This window comes from Pinus tabuliformis, chromosome 9, assembly GCF_031772625.1.
Source record: "Pinus tabuliformis cultivar Carrire ecotype Pingquan chromosome 9, CPIR1, whole genome shotgun sequence".
Classification (NCBI taxonomy): Eukaryota; Viridiplantae; Streptophyta; class Pinopsida; order Pinales; family Pinaceae; genus Pinus; species Pinus tabuliformis.
The window spans coordinates 1,305,660,918-1,305,686,540 of NC_142307.1; the positions used below are offsets into that span (position 1 = coordinate 1,305,660,918).

Below are 25,623 nucleotides of genomic sequence, written 5' to 3' on the forward strand. Positions count from 1 at the left end.
ATGACATGATGTAATGTCCCTTCCGAAATTAAATTGTTACAGGTTTATTTATTCTACAATTCCATCAATTTTGGAGGCCATGGGACCCATGTGATTTTTGGAAAAGACTTAGGAAGGAAAAAGGGGCCGAAATGTTTTGTTGGCATAGCGTGGGGGCCACCCACATGAGGAAATACGCACCACCTTAAAGAGAAGTTCGAATGGCTAAGGAGGGAAAGTCGAATTGCTAGTTGGAGGGGGCCCACATGGGAAAAGAGGCCCACGAATTATAAATAGAGGAGGCTCAACCTCATTTGGTATCTTTGACATATTGAACTCAATCTTAGTTGCTCGTGCTACTTAGCCGGATTACTGTGTTGTTTAGCACACGAGTGTCTCCGAGCAGAGATCTCAACCCTTACTTCGGTGGACATCGAGTGCCAGCCCCAGAAGGGAGTTCTTCATCTTAGTTCGTAGTAGCAGCAGGGAGACAAGTTACAGTAGTTGTAAGTCGAGTACCAACAGCAGGAGGAGTAACAATAGCGTAGGGATTGCGCAATGACAGCATGAGGCACTCCGAGAAGTTGGGGAGATAGGAGCATCCTTCATCATTTTCAGGAGCATAGAGGGCAGCCACAGACAAGAGGGTCATCCTACACGTAACTCTCATTTCATCACACGCAGGACTACGTCATCTCTTCCATGACTGCGCAGCCATTGGAGTGAGACTCTTTGGGGCAGCACCATCCAGGGGAGTTTCGAGCTGGGAAGCTAGGAGATCATTTGGAGGGCCATTTGAGGAGGATTGCTGGAGTTGGGAGAGTAGAGATTGACAGGATCATTCACAGCAACAGAATTCGAAATTGGAGGAGGGTCACGCTGTGAAGGATCAATTTTTTAAAGTTAGAACCAAGGACAACCCTTTATGGGTTTTTCTGGGTTTTGGGCAAGGATCACACTCCTAATTTTATAGAATTTTTTTGGGCAAATCTAATGGCTCAAACAGGGGTCCCAACTCAGCCAGCAGCAAGAGGAGCTAAGGGGACTTTGGGCCAAAATTCTGAGGTCAACATTTGGCCAATTCCTTCGTGAGTTATTCTGGGTATTTGGTGGAGAGGCCGGGGTTAATTTCCCGTAATTTTTTGAGCACTAGAGGTGGGGTTTCCAGCAGCATCTTTGCAGCAGACAACAGTTTCATAAGGGCAACGCAGGGCATCATTGCAGCAGTTATTTGTGCCATTTGGGCTTGACATATTACCACCTAGGCTTGATCACGCTTGTCATTGAGGCAAGCCCAGGTGCACCACTTCCACATTATTGTACTTTTCTCCCAGATTATAATAAAATGGCTCAGTTGTTGGTTATTCCTGGACTTTTTATGGGTGTGCACTGAATGTTTCAATTTTATGGTGTTGTTTTTATTGTTTGCTTTGCATAGCACTATTTTTCCTAGTTTGGAACATTACACATGATGGATTTCATCACATACGCAAAGGCATGGAAACTCTATGGCTCATTCTTTTCACTTATGGCTTTGGACAAATTGGTTATGTTCTACATTGGCTACAACAAGGAAATTTGCACATGACAAAGTTTGTTGGACTTACAAAAGGTATAGATGAAATTTGGAAATCTAGGTGTTGTAAACCCTAGAAGACTAGAATTCTTGGATAAGAAATCCCTAGGGTCTGTGGATAAAAACCTAGAACTAGACCTAGATCGATGATTCTACTGAATGAAGAAACCCTAGCTCATGCAAGGAAGGAAAAGGCAAGAAACATGCATTAATAGTTGATGATGAGGATGAGGATGATGAATTTGCAGATGGATTTCATTTCTACAAGGTAAGGATCAAGACGGAGTTGACAATTCCCTACAATCCTCAAAAGATGAGTACTTTATATCCCTCTTCCTTGATTATTATTGCTTTATTATTAGTTAGCCTCTTGTCATTGTTTCTTTTATTGGGTTATAATGGTTTCTTTCATGACCTCCTAATGAGGGTTGCAGGAACATCGTAAAGGTTGCCAAGGCTCTGGTAGCAAATGAAAACATTGAGAAAAAAGAAGCCAAGCTTGTGACAAGAGGATTCTCCCAGATTGATTTGTGTTCAAGAGGGAGGAATTGTACTGACATCTAGAACCGTGCTTGATGACCAGAAGAGCTCTTAGCTCAGAGGGAGAAGGCAGACCAGCAAGTTTGAAGGATGCCATGGAGAAAATTGTGTCGAAGAGAAGTCGGCGTTGACGTCCAAGTGGATCTACAAGAAGAAGCATGCGATAGATGGCAACAGATAGAGGTACAAATAAAGATTCGAGAGGATTCTCCCAAAAAGAGGGAGAGGACTATGAGGAGTCATTTGCTCCAGTTGTCAAGTACACTTCTATTAGAATTATATTTCTGTTGCTTCTATTATGAGTTGGAAATTATATTAGGTGGACGTGGAGACCGCTTTCGTCAATGGAGTAATTGAGGAAGAAGAAGCATGCATAGAGCTACGTCAGGGCTTTGAGGTACATCAGAGGAAATCTCATGTTTGCAGAATAGATAAGGTTTCTACGGACCTCAGGCATGGTATTCTCGGATGGATGGATATCTAATAAGTCTTGGTTGATCTAGTTATCATATGACTTTCCTCTGATGGGATAGAAGGACTCACGTGACAGAGGGAGTAGCAGTGGAAGGAGGATCTGCTTCTGTGATAGAGGGAGCAGTCAAGTCCTGCTTCAGTGTCAGAGGGAGCTGAGACCTCTGAGTTCGAGATGAAAGTTTTTTTAATACATTATTTCTTGGGACTAGAAGTGTGGCAAAAGTTGGATGAGATCTTCCTTGAAGGAAGTATATTATTATGATCCTTCAGATATTTGGGATGAGTCCATGGCCACTGCCATGGTAACTAATCTAAAGAAGCTAAGTGGCAGCGAGAGCAACAAGTATACAGCAGGATCTGTCTGGGTGACTGAAAAGCAGCTATGATGATGGATCCAGTGAAGGAAGTCAATCAGTTTATGGTTGAGCCAAGGCATGTAACACAACATGTGTTGACTATTGAGGTATCGACATGGTACATGTCTAAAATGATGAAGTACAACTACATGGATATACAGATTCAGGTTGAGAAGAGATTGTTGAAGACAAGAAGAGCACATCAGGATGATGACACTATTTGGATTCTGCTTGGGCAAGAAGTAGACATTTGTTGCACTCAAGATTGCAGAGGCCAAGTATATTGCAGCTAGTTTAGCAAGTTGTGAAGCAGTGTGGCTTTAAAAGCTACTTACGGGATTTTTTGATCAGGTGCAGGAGACAACCGTGATGACAAGTCAAAGTACATCAAGCACTTGGTACCATTGCATCTGGGGCATGGTACAAAAGAGAGCAGTGAGGCTCCTATGCATTTCTATAGACGAGTAGGATGTTGAAATTCTCACAAAACCTTTGTCTAGGATGAAGTTTGTATACTTCAGGGACAAGCTTAAAGTGATTGAGAATGCTTCCTTTGGTTAAAGGGAGTGTTGATGTTGTAGCATCAAGGGGCAAGCATTCTCCCTAGGTCAAGATATTGATAGGTCAAAGGTATTGACCAGGGGCCATGTAATGTGGCTAGGGAGAATGGCCTAGAGAGCATCAAGGCCCGGAGTGCTCCCCTAGATTGCCAAGAGGTACTTGGCTAGTAGGTAGAGTGAGGCACAAGTGGGTAGAGTGAGTTCCTTTTAGGATCATGCAGGCATGTTACCATTCAATTGGCATGCGAGAATGGTAATAGCCCAAGGTTTCACCATAAGTCATAGGTGTTGACCAGGTTCCAAGTAACCACTCGGATAATTGGTGCCCCGAGACTAGTATTGACCCCAGAAGGTCGAAAGGTACTTGGCTAGTGGGACCACATAAGGCCTTTGGCCAGTGGGTGACAAGATCCATTTGCAAAGGGGATGTGTCTAGTGGGTAACTAGATTCCCTTGCATGATGCTGATGTGGGATACCTTTCACGTGGTTCTGGTATAGAACATGAGATGGATTGATTCATCTGTTGAAGAAAGTATAACTAGGTTCGGTCTTCATAATGACACATTCCAATGTAAATGATGTAAATTATATATAGCAAAATATTTTGTAAATTTGAGTCATGGGTTACATGCTCAAAACTTGCTTTAGTAGCTCTCATTATGAGCTCTAGGCTAGGTGATAGGTTTGTGTCATTGATGTAAGTATTTACACTTGTAAATGTATAACTTGTGACTCTAAGATCAAGGGCAGAATCATGTGGAAAGAATCCTCCAAATTCAAGAACAAATGGCTAGTAAAATTCTCCTCCAAGCGAAGATAAAAGAGGCAATATATTTTCGGCCTAAATATATTTATAGATATATATATATATATATATATATATAGATATATATTCATGTCGGCTTTATCACATAAACAGGTCGTCCTAATGAGTAGCCCTTAATACTATAAATAAAGGTCTCTCCTCTTCTATTCAGACACACACTCAAGATCATTTTCGATCTCCAATCAATGCGAAGAAGCTTGTCTTTAGGTGCGAGGTAAAGGAGAAGATCAAGGAGCCGCAGGACATCAAAAGAGAAGTTTGTTCTGTCCTTCCTAACCACAGGAAGCTCATCCACACGTGCGAGGCTAGGGCATCTTCCTATCTGCCCTACTTGTCAAGAAAATCATTCGGTCTCGAGTCTATTTGAATGGCATAATTGTTTGAAGAGCAGTGACAAGTGGAGCGAGGATTTAGGAGGGCTAGGAGAGCCCTAAACCTTCCACATGTGCGAAGGTGCAGGCCATCTCTAGGGCTGCATTACAGTCCTTAGCATTCTTCATGAAAGAAGGTTGATTCACGTTCAAAAGAGCTCGGTTGTGCATCAAAAGAAAGATCTGAATCATGCGAAGGGATAGCAGAGGCTACAAGCACTTGTAGCTCACACGTGTGAAGAAGTGTCATCTTCGGAACTGCAGTTAGGGCAGCAAAATAGTTCAGGTCAAGGAATCAAATTATTTTGTCTAAGTAAAGTCTTGAGGACAGCAACTTGACAAGTGAACCATTTCATACAAGTAAGGATTGGAGGAAGGAGGAAGGGGGAAGTAAGTTGATCTCCAAGTTGCAGATCTGATCCAAGGTGCAGCATTTCAGAGAGCAGCAGTAATAGAAGATTCTAGCCTTGATCTTGGAGTCATCTTGGTCAAAGGGTATTTGTATTGGTCTTGGAAATTTTGTCAAAGTGAAGATTCTATAAGAATATTTACTGTGGGTTTTCCTCTCAGAGATGGAGAGGTTTTGCCCTCGCTGCTGCCTATATCTTGTGTTATTGTTCTTTTGTTTATTGTGCATGGTAGCTAGTTGATGAAGTTAACAATTATTCACTTATTAAAAATCTTGTTTTAATAAGTCTAAAGGACAAAATTACTTCACAAGCAGTTATCTAATATCGAAAAATCATTGTTTAATCAAAGCCCTAGATTTCTCAACATGGTATCAGAGGGATGGTAGCATATCAAGGGCAGGGTAACAAAGAACACTAAAGAAGAGGCAGTCAAAGGCAAAGCCAAATCCAGATCCGCATTCCAAGACCTCAGATTTATCAAAAGAAAGGCGAGATCTACAGATCTACAAGAAGGAACAAGCATCCTCACCCTCCAGTTGAAGAGTAGAAAAGAGATCAAGAAGCCTCACATTCAAGGCAGCCATCCAAGCTCAAGCTTCAAAGATCATCATATCAAGTAAGTATCCCATTTATTTTGAGCAAATCCAATCTTGAAAAGATATCATCTTGTAAGGAAAGCAATAAGTTAGTTGGAGTTGCCAACTTCCTTGCTTGGAAGAAAAGAACTGACCTCGATCTAAAGGAACAAGAAGTTATTGAACATGTGCAACAGAAAATTCATGTTCCCACTGATAGTCAAGAATTGACTAAGTACAACAAGAATGAAATAAGGGCTCAAAAGATTCTCATAGAATCTATCAAGGATCCCTTAATTCCCTATGTGGCCAAGCTTGAAACAACTAAGGAAATCTATGATAGATTGACAGAACTATTCTTTGTCAGCACTACAGGAGAAGGAATCTCTTTAAGGAATGAGTTGTACAAAATGAAAATCAATAAAGAAGAAGGTATAGCTCCATACTTTGTAAGGGTTTCTGAAATAAGAGATCAGCTACAGGATCAAGGAGAAATCATGTCAGATCAAGAAATGACAACTATAGTGCTGAATGCACTACCTGAGGATTGGGGAAACTTTACAGCCAGCATAGGGGCTAAAAAGGAGGCATCCTCACTAAATGATCTATGGGCTATATGCAAAGTGGAAGAGGCTAGATTGAAGGCTAAGGAAGATATTGCAGTCGGATCCAAGGAGCAAGCATTTGCTGCCAGGTTCAAGCGAAAAGGGAAGTTCGGAAAATTTGAAAGATCTGGTGATCAGCAACATCCCAAGGACATGTCAAAGATTCAATGCTTCAAATGTCACGAATATTGGACACTGCCGAAGAGATTGTCTCAAGAGAAAGAAGAATAGCAAGAGGAAACATGAAGCAACACATGTCACTCAGGAAGTTCAAGACAATGAAAAGAAGCCGAAGGAGGAGTGATTGAAAGATCATCTCCTGACTTTCTTTTCCATAGGTCTTAACTGCATGATAGATTACATAGTTTTTGTGACATACTGTGGTTTATGAACTTTCTTGTGTAGAGATTAGGTAGTTCTTTAATGGATGTAATAACTAATATTGTGGACCATCCATGGATAAACTCTTAATGTTTGAGGATATGTTGAATCCTACAGAAGAACTATTAAAGTTATGATACATGTATAATGTGTAGGTATTTCTTTGTGAAAGGATTCTAGGAAAGAATAAATTGCTATTTATAGATGAGAACACTTTGGTTCTCCGAATCTTAGAAAAACTTTTCAGGCAAATATTCTCCGTAAAGAATCCAGATTCATAGAACTCTGAGTAATGATGCCAAGGAGAAGCTGCAAGAGTCAAACCAACTCCGTTGCAATGCAAAAACTCTTCAGGAAGTCTGTTGCAAGAATCATGGCATGATTCAGACCAATACGGTATGTATGCTTGTATTTAAATTTAATATTGTAATGTTATGTTATATGGTTGCAAGTGACATAGATCTAGCATGATAAAGAGAGAGAAGATCTCCTCCTCAGAAAGGATGTAGAAAGACATAAGTAACACTAGATGAAATCAACATAATATGTCCTCATATAAAATGAGGTAGTTGACTACTATTGAAGAACTCTGAGAGCTCCTGGGAATGAAAGACACGAGGATGGAAGAGATCGTGAAATATGCAACCATGATGAAGGCAATCAACATCCAAAGGATTAGGAAGATTTGACTAGGAAATCTCCTGGAAAGACATGAAGACTCTGATGGAAGTCTGAAAAGATGAAGACCCTTGACAACAAATATCTTTGGGAGATGTGTCCACAACTATGTACCTCGTGATCTAGAGCAATCATCATTGAAGGAAAGGTGAAGATAAATGGCCCTATGAAGGAAGCCCCAGATTGTAAAGCCAAGGAGGATACTTTCCGGGAGAGAAGGAATGACACGATGAAGGAAGAGTGGGCATCCAAGACAAGAGTGGGCAAGAGAACCGATATTCTTGAGGGTTGGGAACCCAAGATGAGAATAGTCCTAGAAGGGCATACTCAGAGAACACCCGGGTGTGTATGACCCTTAGAGAGACAATGATGATGCATGTATACTAGTCATTGGTCTCACCAACATTGTGTGCTCTGATCTAAGTGAGAGATAGAGCGGTTAGTCAAGGCCTTGCTATATAAAACAATGTTGGTTGAAATGATGCTATAACAGATGGATTGCGAATCTAATCTTCTTATGAGAATTCTTCTGTGAAGTTGAAAAATTGTCCAAGGACCATATATGTATGAATACCTCCCTAGTTAAGAGGGAGTGTTGAAGAAAGTGTAACTAGGTTCAGTCTTCATAATGACACATTCCAATGTAAATGATGTAAATTATATCTAGCAAAATATTTTGTAAATTTGAGTCATGGGTTACATGCTCAAAATTTGCTTTAGTAGCTCTCATTATGAGCTCTAGGCTAGGTGATAGGTTTGTGTCATTGATGTAAGTATTTACACTTGTAAATGTATAACTTGTGACTCTGAGATCAAGGGCATAATCATGTGGAAAGACTCCTCCAAGTTCAAGAACAAATGGCTAGTAAAAGTCTCCAAGCGAAGATAAAAGAGGCAATATATTTTCGGCATAAATATATATATATATATTCATGTCGGCTCTATCACATAAACAAGTCGGCCTAATGAGTAGCCCTTAATACTATAAATAAGGGTCTATCCTCTTCTATTCAGACACACTCAAGATCATTTTCGATCTCCAATCAATGCGAAGAAGACTATCTTTGGGTGGGAGGTAAAGGAGAAGATCAAGGAGCCGTGGGACATCAAAAGAGAAGTTTGTTTTGTCCTTCATAACCACAGGAAGCTCATCCACATGGGCGAGGCTAGGGCATCTTCCTATCTGCCCTATTTGTCACGAAATCATTCGGTCTCAGCAGAATTGTTTGAATAGTAGTGACAAGTGGAGCGAGGGTTTAGGAGAGCTAGGAGAGCCCTAAACCTTCCACACGTGCAAAGCTGCAGGCCATCTCTAGGGCTGCATTACAGTCCTTAGCATTCTTCACGAAAGAAGGTTGATTCAAGTTCAAAAGAGCTCGGTTGTGCATCAAAAGAAAGATCTGAATCATGCGAAGGGATAGGAGAGGCTACAAGCACTTGTAGCTCACAAATGCGAAGAAGAAGTGTCATCTTCAGAACTGCAGTTAGGGCAGCAAAATAGTTCAGGTCAAGGAATCAAATTATTTTGTCTAAGTAAAGTCTTGAGGACAGCAACTTGACAAGTGAACCATTTCATACAAGTAAGGATTGGAGGAAGGGGGAAGGGAGAAGGAAGCTGATCTACAAGTTGCAGATCTGATCCAAGGTGCAGCATTTCAGAGAGCAGCAGTATTAGAAGATTCTAGCCTTGATCTTGGAGTCATCTTGGTCAAAGGGTCTTTGTATTGGTCTTGGAAATTTTGTCAAGTGAAGATTCTATAAGAAGAATTACTGTGGGTTTTCCTCTCAGAGTTGGAGAGGTTTTGCCCTGGCTGCTGCCTATATCTTGTGTTATTGTTCTTTTGTTTATTGTGCATGATAGCTGGTTGATGAAGTTAACAATTATTCACATATGAAAATTCTTGTTTGAATAAGTCTAAAGGACAAAATTACTTCACAAGCAGTTATCTAATATCGAGAAATCATTGTTTAATCAAAGCCCTAGATTTCTCAACATCATCAACATAGCTAGCTCATTCAACCTTTTCTTGGGATAGAGAAATTTTTCAACAAGAGACATCTGAAGAAGTCCAGGTGAATGCCTCCTTAGCTAAGAGGGTGTGTTGATTTTTGGGGTAGCTATGGTTGGTATTCCCAACTATCCAAGTCAGCCCATAAAAGAAATATAAAAGAAGAAATTTTGAATTTAAATTGTCTCCAAAAGTCAAGTTGGCCCTCCAAGAAGTACAAGTCGGTCAGCACTAAAAGACTGCTAATCGGGCTCATTAGATCACTATAAAAAGGCCACTTGTCCTCCTCCATTGGGCACCAATTCGGGTTACATATACATCTGATCTTTTGTTCATCTATGCAAAGGAGAGAGAAGGAAAGAAGTCTGAAGTTTGTCCAGAACAAGTCCAGCGCTAAGGAGAGAGAAGGAAAGAAGTTTGACCTTTGTTTGACTTCGCATGTGTGGGAGCAGACTGAAGTTTTTCTGTGCATTTCTATGGGCAGCAGACTGAAACTCTGTGGAGATACAGGAGGCCAAACTTTAGCTTAGTTGACCTAAGATGAGCAGCTGTTCAAAAGACCGAAAATATCACTATTTGACTGAGTTCGATTTGGGCTTGTTTGCTGGTCAGTTTGACTTTATTTGATTGGAAAAATCAAATTGTATCTCTTGTTGAATTGGAAAATTCCTCTAAGAAAATGTTGTTGGGTTTTTTCCTAGTTAGGGTTTTTCCAGGGTAAAATTTTGTGTCTCATGTGTTGGTTGTCTCTTCATGATCCTACTGTCATTATTGTTTTTACTGTTGAGATTTTCTATGTATAATTGGTTAATGATGAATGTGACACAAGATGAATTAATGAAGAAATCATTAGAAGTAATTATTAGACTAGAAGATTAAAAAGTCATGAAAAATCAACAGTAAACACAAGTACAATCTAAGATTATGATTGGAAGGCTTGGATTGGTTGTAAAGAGAACAATGTTTGATGTAGTCTTCTACTCACCTCTACATGGAAGGCTAGTAAGTATTGTTAAAGGTGTTGCAACATCTTAGGGATTGACGAATGGGATTAAAGGAATAATTAGCTAGGCTAGTATTTTTGGCACACAAAGCCGATTAAGTTTGAATACCAAGTCATTTCTAATTATATAGTCCAAAAAAGGGTCTAGTTCACAACCATAAATAGTTTTGAGCACAAGAATGGGACCAAAATGAGAATTAGTTGGGGGTACAAATCCTTCCACTTCTCATAAGCGGCACATCTAACATCAAGTAAGTTAAGGATCTTGCCAAAAGGTCTATGGAGACAAACCGCAACTTCATTGGATGGACCTCTCTTGTATCTGATCACCAAATGAAATGTAGGATGTTCGAGTTGTGTCCATGAATATTTGGCTGAGAGTTCAAGCACTAAAGTGGCTCATGATTAGAGTGCAAGATCATCTCTTTGCCAAAGATATAATGGTACCATTGCTTAAATTCATGACATACACTTTTCATTTGGAATTCTTGAGTTGAGCCTCTTGGTCAATTTTGGAGCTGTTTCAAGGGAATATTTTGGTCAATTTCTTCAGCAGATTTGGAGTTGTTTCAAGGGGCTATTTTGGTCAATTTCGTCAGCAGATATGGAGCTTTTTAATTTCTTAGGCTGTTTTGGAGCTAATTCAAGGGTTCATTTTCAGAATTTATGGGCTGTTATAGAGATGTTTTTTCTATTGTTAGGAACTGCTCTTCTTCTATAAATTCGGAAGGCTTCCAAAGATATGTCAAGGTTGTTCTTCTTATATTTACAATTGTTGTTTCTGCCCTAGTAATTAAGAGTTTCTAGGGTTTTATTTGCATATTTTTGTTTGTTGGTTTAAAAATTGCCATGGCTCCTAAAAATAAGAGGGATCCAGCATAGGTTCATTGCCATTTCAATGAAGAGAGAACAATTATATGCATTTATTATGGGAAGAACATTGGTTTGGGTTGGGGTGAATCCGTAGGATAAAACAACACTTAGCACATGTAAGAGGACAACTAAAACCTTTCCCAAAAGACTTCGATGATCTAAAAGTGGAGATGTTAAGTTATATTGAATCCTTCCAAGCAAATAAAGCCAAGACCAAGAAGATTGAAAAAATATAGGGAGAAGTTCAAGGTTAATTGATGATAACCCTAAAGGTCAAATGCCTAGTTTTGAGGAATCATTTAGATTTCCTACTAGACATAGAGATGAACTTGTATATGGCCCTACTTCATCCAATTAATAGAGGCCACATAAAGGGCTTGACTCTTTCTTTGTATCTTACACCACCCTTGGTGCTCAGCCCACCCTTGATGCTAAATGGAAGAAGATGGAGAAGGAAGTTGCTTGGGAATGCAATGCTAGATGGTGGTATGGTGCAAACATATCTATCAATACTACTACTTCTGCATATTATTACCCTATGTTAGATGTTGTTGCTTCATGTAGTCCCGGCTTTGAAGGCTCGAGTCTTCATGATATCAGGAGAGCACTTCAACAAAATGAGGTCCAAAGAGTAGATGAATACCACATAGATTTCAAGAAGTCATGGAGTAAAACAAGGTGCACAATCATGTTTGATGGATGGAATAATGAAAATTCCTGCACCATTTTCAATTTCCTAAATTCTTGCTCAAAAGGAACCATGTTTCTTAAATTTGTGGATGCACGTGATCAAGTGAAGGATGCACAATTATTATTTCATCTTTTGGATGAAGAAGTTGTCGAGGTGGCGGTAGGGAATGTTATACAAGTCATCACAGACAATGCCTTCAACTATGTTGCAGTAATAAGGATGTTGGAGAAGAACACCCCACCATTTGTTGGACTCCATATGCAACCCATTCTTCAGACCTCATGTTAAATTTCCTTAACCCCAGCTACTGGCAAGTTATTTCCTAGTAAATTATTTGTTCTAAATTAACTTGAACAGTGGTTTATTGAATAGAATGCACTAAAGGGATTTTAACTGGCAAATAATATCAATTTCAACGGAAGCAAATTAGAAACCAACTTCACACATACACACTAAATTTATGAACCTGGGCTTTCCCAACCTCGGAAATGAATTTCCCATTAAGGAAAAATACAATGACAGTGAAACCATAAAATTTCCTCACTTAGGAAACTCTTATCTCTATAGCCCATATGGCCTGCATAACCCTACCTGCAACTTCCTATTGTTTCCTGCACCCTGTACCTTGCAACCTACTACCCTATCTTGGGCGCTTGCGTTACATTGTATGGTGTAGCCTCCAATCTATACTATGCAACTTATGCAGAAATACAGACTCTACAGTGGTTATTTGCATGTGGCCCTGCAACTTGGATTATGTCTGGATGCTCCTTTGCATTCTTTTCTTGTCGCCCAACTGAGCAAAATTGCTCCTCAAATTCGAGTGATTGGGTTTTCTCCCTTTGTCACTCCTGAGTCCTTTGCACTCTCCTCCTTTGGACTTGATCTCTAAATGGAAGTCCTTCTTAACCCTTGGTGGGATCTCCTTGAATCACTATCTTTTGTGACTCAAACACTCAATATCTCTTATGTGTCTTTCTCCTTCACCTAGCCTTGCTTTTATAAGCTTGAGATGTTAAACAAATTCATAACCCTAATCTTCAAAGAAATTGATGATTGAGATTAGATCTCACCTCACTTGAGATCAACGGTTAAGATCCATCTAATTCACGAATGCAAAGACCTTTGCATTTCATTAGATCAAACACTTTTTATAAAAAGCACTTCACTCTAATTAATCCTTTAATTAAAGTGACTTTGCTAAGGTTGAAGGCTTTGGATTCCACACATATAGACACTTAGACCTGTGCCAAAGTTCCTATCTAATGTTACAATCACAAACACTCCCTCTTAGCGAGGAAGGAACTTCTTGAAGAGCCACCTGGAACTGGCTTTCCCTCCAGTCCTGGCACAATGTTCATGGATCATCCTCCACCATGGCATTCCTCCAACCCTGTTGGTTTGTTGCCTCTTCAATTATGTAACTCATAAGTGCCATATAGTTTGGAAACTTCTTCAAAGGCTTGCTCTCCCTAAATGTACCCCTAGGAGACTCCACATGCTCCTGAGCATTCTTTAATGTTAGCGTAAACCACTTGGGTCTCCTGACATAACTGGAAGGAGCTACTAACTCCTCATCCCCATGTGAAGGAGCCTACCTGAACTGGAAGCCTTTGAATCTTGTTCACCCTTCAAAGCCTCCTACTCCTCATTCTTTGTCACTATTAGTGGGGATCTCATGAGACTTTCTAGATGCCAAGTTCTCCTTGAACTTCACAGCTCTACTCACAATTGTCTTCCTATATGATATAATGAAGATCCTATGAGCCTTTGAAGTCTCATTATATCCCACAAATGTCCCCTTTTCTCCTAAAGGCTCCAACTTCGTCCTCTTCTCTACAGGAACATGGATGTCTACTTGACAACCAAAGATCCTCAAATGTCTTACATCTGGCTTCATCCTAGTGAAAGTATCCTCTAGTATTTGTCCCCCAATATCATGTCAGGACTCCTATTTTGCACATATATTGTTGTGTTACATGCCTCTACCCAAAGAAATTATTATTGCTGCGACAAACACCCTCCAAAATTTTTCCTGCACTTGAATTTTGGAACCTACTTAGGATCTTGCGATCGATCGTTCCATGGTCAATTCATGGTCGGTCAATGTTTTGCAAAGCGCTCAAGCCTTCTTCTCGGATTCTAAATGTCAAAGTCACTTGCTCATACATGCAGTCTATGATGAACTCATAAATGCACTCCTTTCTATGCAAGCTAAGATAGGCATTGCGCAGCTCCTAAAAGTAAGGCTTGTGCAGAATCTAGGAATAGAGGTTGCGCAATGTTCAGTGCAATATACTGCGCAACCCATGTCGATAATCAATGTGCACTCTCCATTGGCAGTCTCTCTCTCACTTTTAGCTGCAAATATCTTATCATTCGGGTGAGTTTTCTCAACTGTCGCGTTTGCACACCTTTGCTTTCACAAGTCTCTTTCACTTTCGCGATTGTCGTTTTTGCTTGCTCTCGCTTTAACAAGTGTCGTTTTCACTTTATCTTCGCTCTGGCATGTGTCGTTTTCACTTTCTTTAGCTTTTGCAAGTGTCCTTTTCACTTTTTCTTACTGTCACAAGTGTCGCTTTAACTATTTCCACTCTTGTTTGTGTCACACCTTCGCACGTCACTAGAGGTAGCTCTAGCGCACTCTTCCACATTACATGGTCCTCTATATCATAAGAATATGCGCTAGACACATTCTTATAGCTTAGCGCACTTTCTGGTCGCAACCAATGTTTTAAAAATCAGAATTAGTGACCAGACCGGTCCACCTAATGAACCTGGTTTCGAACCGGAACCGGTCGAACCAGGGTTGGCCAGGTCTAAACAAACCGGTTTAAAAAAATACATTAAATAATTAATTTTTAATGAAAAAAACTATTTTTAAGATTTAAAACCATGATTCCAAGCCAATAGAAACAAAATATGCAAGGTTTGCTCATCTATATACCATGTAAAGGTGAATATATCAAAATGGCATCGAGTGCAATACATATCCGCAACAAAATACATAATCAATGAGGCTCTAAATGGCCTCTAGATCCTAAAAACAATGCTCTAAGCTATGGGGTCACTGAACTACTACAAGTCTACATATCAGTGATCAACAACATGATCACTCCTCATCATGATCAAACTCATCACTACTACTAGACAAGAGATCATCAACATGAGCTACATAAATAATATGCCTCCAAGTTTGAGGACTCCTAAAACTCCTCTACAACTTTAGTAGTAGTAGCAAAAATAAACATCAAAACTACAAATCACTGATCAACATGGTCACTCATGAAACTCATCATTGATCCAATGCTACTAGAAATACATAAACATCATCAACAAGAGATACATGAACATCATCTAGCTCAAAGTCTTCAGACTTGGATTGCTCAACCTTATAACATGTTACATGATAGAAATTGAAAAGGTTTAACACGCCTAACCAATGATTTTGGTTTGAGTGAAGGGCTCATCTCCTCAACCTTATAATGTGGTAGAAAAAGATTAGCATGCCTAACCAATGATTTTGGTTTGAGTGAAGGGTGCATTCTTGTTAAGGCCATGGTAGAGGAGTTCAACAATCAGTGCCACCAACGTCAACAAAGTTCAACAATCAATGCCACCATGATCAAGGTTCTTAAAGGGCTTCATGCTCTTGATCAAATGCCAATCTCATACCTCACGCATGATAGAATCAAATGGAAACATTGCAAACCCCCAAACCATGAAATCCTAAAAGCCATTAAGTCTGCTGAATTTTGAGTGAAATCTAAAATTCTAGTTTCTCCATATGAAATCCAATGAGGTCGAAACCACTCTCAAACGTCCTGAGTCATTTAATGGTAATGTTAAAAATTTTAGTAAAATGATGAAAATGAAAATTAAAGGAAATGTCACTTTTACTTTAAGAATTTAACATTACCATTAATTGCCAACATTGTTAGGGTTGAGATGTGTCAGGAAAATGAGAGGGTAAGCATGTTTTTCTTGGAGGGACTATTTTTGGAGGAAAACAACCCCAAATTTACCTCAAAACGGCTTCAAAACTCACAAAAATGCATTTTGTGGGAGTTATAATTGCCCTGGCAATAAACCAGCTGGTTAGGACCGGTTAGGACAAAAAAAAGGCGAAATGAGGAGGTAAACTAGTTTTTAAGCCAGTTTGATCCAGTGGGCTTGCTAACCAGTCAGTTTGACCGGTTACCGGTTACCGGTTCAGACCGGCCAGTTTTTAAAACACTGGGACTCGCAGCCGACACTTTTGTCACAACTTGTGTTGTAAGTGTCGCAATGTTACGTTTCAACTGTCGCACTTAGAAATAAGTGTCGCTTTGCTATTGTTTGAAGGTGTGATTGTTGATCGTGAGTCCTATGCAATCCCCTGGCTTGTATTGATGGCATTCATGTCTATGATATCTGTTTTGGACTTGTTCGGATGTCTTTTCCTCTCCTACTCTACCAGTCTTACACTTGACCATTTTGGACCTCTACTTGGTCCTCCTGTTCAGTGCAAGTTGTGAACGCATTAATCTCTCACTAGGTGATGAGCACTGCCTATCTATGAGCCTCATTGATGAAATCTCACCTTCCTAGAATTGTGCACTAAGTCTTTTCTCAGGTCAGCTCCTAGCATTGCACATCGAGAACCTTCAAAGCATGGTCACTAACCATTGTTGCTTGTACTAACTCATTGCACTGAGTTTTGATCAGTTCTATCTTGCATAGCGCATGGAGCACTTCTAGTTGAAAACAAGGACCTCCTCCATCCCCTTGCAAAAGCAATCTGCACAATGCAAAGTTCATCCTTCCTTTACAGTGCAGTGAGAACCTTCCTGGCAAGGTGACTTGACTTTTTGTTGCATGCCTTAGCCACCTGCGCAATCTTCCCTTCTGGTGAGCCTCCCTCTGCGTATTGCACAGTTCTAGTCAACAGTTAGTCCATGTCTGAGCCACTGCAGCCCTCAACCGCACAAGCATAGGAGTTTGTCCCTCAAGCACTGTGCATTGCACAGTTGCAGTGCCTAGTCTTGCTCCTTTGTTGACTAGAATCCCCCATTGTGCAATCACCTTGTCCTGCTTGGCCTCTTCTACGCATTGTGTGGTTCTAGTGCACAATGAGGCCTTCCCTCAGTCACTTTGAATCTCACCTGCATAGTCACTGCCTTCTTCCCCCCTTGAGCACTACACATTGACTAGTTTCAGTCAATAGGCTCATCAACCTTGTCTCTTGCGCTTGCTCACTGCGTTAGACCCTAAACAGCCCCTCCTTATAGCGCATTACACTTTTCCAGTGAGCAGTGGTGCCTTCCTCAGCCACTACTGAGCTCAACTATGCAATCCTCAACAAGCCTTTCCTCCTCATCCCTCACACAGGCCCATCACAATCAGCTTCTTCTAGGGGCAAAGCAGGGGTAGAATAGATGATTTCCAAACTGATCTTGCCTTGTCATGAGTGAAAATCAATGGCAGGTGTATCACCTCAACATGGCAAGATGGTGTTCAAGGAAGATGTCAAGGAGAAGGAGCAAAGAGCCACTTGCAGAAAAGAAGCACAAAGAAGAACCATCATGAAGACATGAAGAAATCCAAGACCATGACAGAGTGATGACATTTCATGATGACTGTGAAGGACCCAACAATGATCAAAGACTCGTTGCAAGGTGAAGATGAAGTACAGATCAAATCTATCATCAAGAATGCAAGACATAGTAGCAAGGAGAAGAACTTGGCATGGATACATCACGGTGAAGTCTTATGTCATAGTGGCCAACCCATGGCCTCTCAAAGTGTCATCACATAGTCTTATGTTGTCCATATACTTAGCCACATTATGTGGAATGTAATTATGTATTTTCAAGAAATGACAAAATGTAAATGTATGGAAGTCCACGAGTCATATGTGGAATATGAAAATTCCATGTGAACCAAAAGGTCAATAGAAGTTCACAGGTAACTTAGCGAGTCCAAACATTATGAGGGAAGCTCAAGAGTCATGGAGATATGAAATGTCATTCCTCGTGTTAAAAATACACCCTCATAACTCAAGCAAAGGGCTTTTGGAGGTTTAGACTTTGGAGATCAAGCCTTTGCTTCTCTAACTTGGCATAGGAGAGAAGATCATTCTTTGGAGAAGCAAGAAGTGACTTAATGTTCCACTACTGGAGCTAGTGTCTTGCCAATGTAACGGTGTACTTGGATCTTTCACTTAATTATCAGAAGCTCGTCGAGCCGACACATTTTCATGCATGTATTGTGAATATTGTAAGACTATTCTTTAGATGTTTGTGGTATATGTTGTGTTCATATGTACTAAAGAAATTGAACTACTTCATTGGCTTTGGTGCTTATCTTGTTGAATGTGTGTTGTATTTTCTTTAATGATCGTTGTGTCTATGTGAACTACTTCGCTAGATAATTAACGAATCTTTCCTTGCTCTCGTGTGCCTTTCTTAGGATAGTACTATTACTTTCCTTCCGGAGGCGCATTCTTTACTCCCCTCTCGTGAAAGCCTCCTTTTACACATTGCAATTGGTGTTTCACAGTGTCAACTTACTTGTTGATTTCAAAGGTTATGTGCATACTCTCTTATGTTATTCATTGTAGATAAGGCAAACCTTTGAGTTATGGTGTTAGGGTCGATACTTTGGATGGGTCTCCTACTCCAAACAGTGTGAGGTCTAACTGGGACTTCACAACGGGGAGACCCCCTTGGTTGACAGATTTCCAACACCGTCAACAAAAACATAAGTAGATCCTGGTAATTTATCATAGCCTTGGAAGCTCCAATAATGGACTAATTCTTTCTCTTTGTAACCCCATTCTGTTATGGGTTGTATGAGACTGTGAACTCCCTCTTGATCATTACCTCCTTGCAGAAATAATTGAAGTCATTTGATGTGTACTCGGCCCCATTGTCCAACCTCAAGACCTTGATCTTACTTCATGTCTGGTTCTCCACCTAAGCCTTGAACTCCCGAAACCAACTGAAGACTTCATCCTTGGTATTCATGAAATAGATCCATCTCTTTCTAGACGTAGTCATCAATGAACGTCACATAGTATAATGCCCCTTGCATAGATGCCACTGACATGAATTCACACACATCTGAATGAATGAAATCCAAGATCCCCTTGGACCTACTCTCACAACTTTGGAAAGCAACCTTGGCATTCTTGCTAATTGCACACCCTCTACACAAGCCCTATTGCTCAATACTGAAATCGAGGAAACCAGTGACAATCTCCATCAAAATCAACAATGCCCTATAGAGCAAGTGCCCCATCCTCCTGTGCCATAACTCTCACAGGTTGTCACCCTCACGTACCAAGACCTAAATTGGCCTACCCTGCAACCTGTATAAATTTCCTCTCGATCCCAATGACCACTATTGTGTCAAGACTAGATCCCTCTAGAAGAATGATTACTTGTCCTTCCTTAAACATGAAGACAAATCCCCTGTCCTCCATAGCAGAGACTAAGAGCAAATTCTTCCTCAATCCAAGTAAATATAACATGTCCTTGGCTTCCAACAATCCTCTTTACTCGAGTTGGAATAAAATAGTTCTCTCTCCCCTCATTGCATGTTTGGCATCATCACCAAGCTCCACATGAACCCCTAAGTATTTCTCCATCAAATTGCTAAATAGCTCTCATGCTTTTGTCATGTGATGTGATGCACCACTAACCAAGTACCATGCACTCCTAGTGTTAGGTTCTAGTATAAAGGCAAGAGACTAGTGAGAGGTCCATCTCAAACTTTAATGCAAACTCATCTAGCTAGATCTCTATCAAGGTTGTTGTTTGGTGTTGTTTCCCCTTCCCCTTCTTCTTTGAACACTAAGATGCATAGTGCCCATTCTTGTGGCATATGAAATACTTGATCTTGCACAAGTCTTTCTTCTCCCACATCTATGAGTTTGACCCTTCACCATTACCCTTGGAACCCATGAGGCCAGCATCAGTATTGCAGTAGCTATTTGGAGGTCCCCAGCTCAGTTATGTCCATGTAATCTTATATCTATATAATAAAATAAAGTTGAGATTTCTATTATTCTCGTGTGTATTTTTGAGTTGCAAAATTTTATTGAAAATGTGTTGGGATGTTTAATGAAAATTTTGTGGATTTTTCATTAATACTTCCGGCAAAATTTCTATTGAAATAATTATGGTTATTTTTAGCCAAATATTTCGAAAGGGATATTACAAGCCCCCAAGGTGAGGTGGAATTTCCAAGGTCAACCCTTCAATCAATAGGTGTTGGTGTAAGTAAGTGGCAATGGAGGTGAAAGACTTCATGGCCAAGTGCCATGGTCATGGGACCAGCTAGTGGGAGTCCACATCTTAAGCGTATAGATGTAATAAAGGGAACAATCGTGGATACATGAGTTACCCGACTCGGCCTGCTTTTTCCACCCCTCTAGTGCGCCTTTTACTTCTTTTTTATAATGCTTTGTATTTTGGTGCATAGCTCAAGGATCAAAGCTTGCTCTTTATGATATAGCATTCAATTTACCCCTTAAGATGAGACAGTTAATCGCTTATCAGGATTGGGACATGCAAGGGTTCCATTTGATGAGATGGAGGATCTCAAGAACTAGGTGATGGCTAATGAGTAGGGTAGAGCTCATGCTAAGCTTTTGCTCACACGCTATCTTATGTCCTTTATTTTTCTTTATTTGTGGCCATCTTATGCTTTTCCATTTTTTTAGCTGCATCAACCCCCAAGGCAATGTTTTTCAACCCTACTCAAGGAATGTGAAAAAGAGAGTGCCAAATCCCAATGAACCAATGACAATTAACCCGAAGAATGGAGGTGGTATCAGAGGATAATAATGTGAAGTGGAAAATGTTAAATATGGTAAAGGGAGAATGAACATGCTATTTCAATTGAAGTCTTCCAAGTAGTGCCCCTCCTATAACCCTAAGGCCTTAGAAGAGGTCCGACTCAACTAGGGGAAAAGATTAACCCCCCAGGTAATGTGAGAGAACAAGTTTGCAGTCAAGATCGATCAATCATCCAAATCGCCCCTTTATCCATAATAAATGCCCAAAACATTAAGTAAAAGCACCCGATTGCAAAATGATCAAAGTAGGTATTGAGTGGTAGCCCACCTTCATGCAAGAGGAATGTTGGATGATGAGAGGTGTATGACTGGTGCAGATGATGGAGGAACTGGCATATCATCATCATCAAGCAATGTGTAGGGTTGCTAGCTCGTTGGCTGTCCAAAATAAGAGAAAAAATTCTCCTAGGGCTGGCTACCCATTTTGGTGGGTAACAATCCTATTTGCAAGTCTTCTTCATTCACAGTTTTGGGATTCTCAACACCCCACACGAGAATACTATGAAGCGAATGCCAACACCAAATTTGCCTTCATAACTCTTGAGTGTTACTTTCCAACATATGTTCATGGATATTATTAGGAACGAGCTCAATGTTTCAAAGTTTGTGAGTACCTTAGTCATATGGGTACTCAGTTGCCAAGCTTTGTTCTAGCCTTACCTTATTCTAGAGTTGTCTTGTATGAGTTTTGGGAGCTTTCAAATTGATGTTTAATGGGGATAGCACATCCTCTTCTATCATTAGCGATTTTTTAGTTTAGGCTTCCAACATTTTATTTTCAGCAATTTTCCCCATGCATTAGAGTTACATGTAGATTGAAGAGCACGCATGGAGCATGGTGGATAGTCAAATGAACACTTTTAGATTCCTAATTTAGCAATTTTTATTAGTTTCTATTTCTATATACTTGGCCTTTTTCAGCGGGGATATAGACTTATGGTTTGAATTTGGGGTCAATCAAAAAATCTGATATTTTAGCAAATTCTATTTTTAAAAACTATTATTTTTTGGAAGTAGTCCAATTGATAGGATGATTACATAAATGAGCACGCAGTTGGAAGATTTTAATCAAGGTTCAAGTTTTAGCTAATTCTGAGACACTGGAAATTTTGTTTATTTTTAGCAGGAAAAAATTTCACAGGGTGACTAGATTTTTGGATACTCAATATGCCATTCTCAGGATTTCAAAATTTCAAGGATTGGAACCATTATTGCCACTACAAGGGGGTGCTTGGTGAGCACACATGGGTTTACTTGCTAATTTTGGAGAGGCATTAACCTTGATGGCCTTCTTACTCACTTGACCTAGTGTGTCATGGATTTTCCTTGAGTGTGCTTTGAGCCATTTTCGACTGCTATTTTTTATCCTAGAACCTAGAGGCCCTCCCTTACTATTCTTGTACTCTTTAGTTGTGATAGACTTACTATATGTGAGATTGGTTGACTTTGAAGGGGTGTACCTTACTTAGGAAGATTCTTCATGCATGAGAAGTGAATAAACCTACTAGTCTTGGCTAAGTGAGGGAGCGCTCCACTTATTGCTATATATAATGTTATATCTCCCTAATTTTATCCCTCAGCCACCTTACTAAATATGCTATTTATAATGTTCTCTCTCCCTATTTTTATCCCTTAGCCACCTTACTAAATATGATATGTAATGCACTTTTATTTCCCTTACTCCTATTTTCATACATCAGCTTATTTTTAGGGATTCTCTCCCTGAGATGGTGTGTCCTAGTCCTATTCTTACACTTTGCAAGGAAGATGTCTTTAAAAGAATTCAATGCGGCATATTCTAGCATGCATGTGGTGAATTAAAGGAAAGAAAAAAAACAAACATAAAAGAAAGGGGAGAGCTCTACTATCAAAAAGTTTTTCCTGGTAAAAAACTCAGCTATGCAATCGGAGATAGGGCAAGTTCATTGAGCAGATTTAGAAACCCTCTACCTTGAAAATATATAATCGCCCTCTTATTGCAGATTTAGCATCTTCACTTCAACAGATTTAAAGAGATCATTACAGCAGTTTGGAGGCCTTGGAATAGCATTTTTGTTCTTGAATGAAGAGAGACATTCAAGGAAGGGAGCACATGGCTTGGAGGAGGAGTTACTTCAGCTAAGACTAGATTATTCTATCTGTTATTCTCTCTTATCTCATACACCTTTTATGGAGGAGTTATCTTTGGCATATTGCATATTTGATATTATACTTCTAGTGTTAGCTCATATATTTTTGTAGACTCCTAGGCCTAATATATAAAGGCAGAACGGGTAGGGTGAAGAACAGTTAGATGTTATTATTGAGTAGTGATTTTTCTTGGTCTTTTGCTTTCACACCCCTCTTTCCAACTGGAGTGATTGTGCCAGTGCATAGTTTTCAGTGAAAGGTAGAGCTTGCTTGCACTTTGCTCACATGAAATTAATCCCCGAACACAAGTGTCAGAAGGTGCTTCAGAAGTGGTTGGACATCCCCTTGAATTCTTGTAGGTTAAACCAGAGCTTGCTTGCACTTGGCTTCCGTGGATTAATTCCTGAACACCAGTGCGAGAAGGTGCTTCAGAAGGGGTTGGACAACCCTTAGAGTTCCTGTTGGTGAAGCTAATACTCCCCCGGACTTTGTACTTACGGATTTGGAAATAAAGATAACATCTATATGGCGGCTATATCTCATTGATTTAATGTGTCTCTTGCTTTCCTTTAATCTATTGAATTGGTTAACATTAAGAAGTACTCCCTCTTAGTCCTGGTTAACATAAATCTGCGTTTTGGCCTACTCAGATTACAGGTCTGTTATTTTGAATTACGGCAAAGCAAGCTCTAACCCGAAGTACAGAGAGAAAAATCTGGTGTGGGTAGAGGAGGTTATTAAATATGACTTTCTTTAAAGATTAGGAGGATTAAAGTTTGACTAGAACCTGCACATTTTGATGCTCTGTTAAAGTACAGTACGTAGCGAGGTACTCTGAGAACTTCACTTTAAATTTAATCTTTTGGAACTATTTTTAATTTAATCTAATGAAACGGCCTGTGCGAATTAGGCCTTATTCTGCTATACTAGTTTAGCTTAATAAATATGAAATCAGCCTGTCTGATCTGGCCCTAAATAAGACAACTTTCATTATCATTCAAATGTTGAGTACTGGCAGACTTCTAAACGAAGTGTGACAGAGGAAAGAAAATTGACTTGTTAAAACATTGTTGGAATCCACCCTAAAAAAATTGAAAGCAAGGTAATTTAAGATATTCTAAGCTGTAAAGTTGCATTCAGCTACTAACAAATAAGACACTGGAGCAAACCAAATAAGCGGGAAATAGTTACTAATGTGGTTTTGCTTCCTTCCTCTAATTGTAACTATATCGACCCATTGAGATTTAGTTCATTGGGCTCTCGCTCTAAAACGGACTGTGATTTCTATCTCAGTGAATTATTTGATCAATCTTGCAAACTTTACCATGGTTACAAATTAACAAAATATAATCATCATTCTAAAAATAGTAATAATAACTAAATAAGGGTCTAAATTCAGTACAGTCGAGACACTCTTGTTTTTTTCTTTTTAAAGAGGAAATCTTTTACACAAAGGACTATCAAAAATTGCAGATTGACGGGTTATTTGGAGATAAACTTCACCCTAATCTAGCTGCCTGCCAGAAGGAAGAGAAGAGGCGACGTTGCTAGAAGAATTGATGTTGCTAAGATTCGCACTTCAAAGGTCAAACAGTTAGACACTGATAACGAATACGACTAGGGTTGCATTGCTAAAAGCTAGATAGAGGGACGCTGAATGAGTTTGGACTTACTGCCTCCGCTCTTCCTTTTCGAAGACATCTGCCCTGACCGAACGGAAGGACGCCATGGCCACTCGATGAAGCGAATCAGAGAACAGTTTCTTTATATTTACTCTCGGCGTGTGACGTGTCTACGGCTGGAACTCCGTGGGATGTGTACATATGAGTCCAGGACGTATGGGTTTTTGTGGAAAGCGAGATATTCATGTGCAACGGCCACCTCCATTCAGCGCGCACTCGACCCTGTCCGTGCTGTATCACTTCAACTACACCATTGAACCATTGAAGTTCACCATTTTTAAGTAAATATAGCTAACAAAAGTTATCATAATTGGAATTACCCGATTTCGTTATCATAATTGGAATTACCCGTCTCATGCATTTGAATCTTAGATTATTAACCTGCTTATAAATAGTTTTAGAGCATACTCTAGCTCAAACCGGATCCTATGGAAGTGGGGGCTAGGTTCCTTCATGACACCCTTAGCCTTCCCAATATAGCTTTGGACAAAGCTTGGCTGGGCTACGACTTTGCTCTTTTCCTCAGGTTTCGGACTGCATCTCATTGACTCTACGCCCTCAGGACTAAGTGGAAGTTGTTTTCTCTTCCCAACAGGGTTTTCTTGGACGAGGACCTAACTCGAGCACAGGTTGTAGAACTTAAATGATCTAGAGAACAAGTTATGGCAACACGACAGGCAGGGAAATGGGCAGTTATCCGGAATCTCTGGGCAGTGATTCGGGACTCTTTCCCACCTGGGTGGAAACCTTGAACTAGAGGTTCCAAATGACGGGCCCGCTTGGGGAGGCGACAGGGTACAGGGATTTCTATCCATTGTTGGAATGGCAATGGATCTTTTTGGTCATTGTCGGGACTCTTGTATGATGCTCTCGAATCAACGGACATCCTCTTCATGACCGAGACTCATGCGAGCCCTGTTCAACCCCTCCCAGATATTGCAAGTTACCATTGGATCTCAGTTTGCAAGCAGGAGACGAGGAGCTCAGGAGGGGTCAGAGGATCAGGTGGAGTTGTTTTTTTGGCTAGTGACTCACCCCTGAATAGGGTATCTTTGGTAGCC

The 25,623-nt window shown here is 40.1% G+C and overlaps 1 protein-coding gene across 3 annotated transcripts in view; it reads right to left on the reverse strand.

Annotated features, from left to right (window-relative positions):
* LOC149153342 (folate-sensitive fragile site protein) overlaps positions 1 to 24,872 on the reverse strand; it is a 320,620-nt gene extending 295,748 nt beyond the window's left edge. Inside the window, exon 1 of one of the 3 annotated variants that reach the window (XM_089439784.1) lies at positions 24,554 to 24,872. In XM_089439784.1, the coding sequence (XP_089295910.1) occupies positions 24,554 to 24,609 (56 nt within the window). In that variant the 5' untranslated portion in view covers positions 24,610 to 24,872. Of the gene's footprint in view, positions 1 to 24,383; positions 24,518 to 24,553 lie in introns of those variants that run through there. The other 2 variants (XM_089439786.1, XM_089439785.1) reach the window with 2 other exon arrangements.
* Between the last annotated feature and the right edge of the window lie 751 nt (positions 24,873 to 25,623).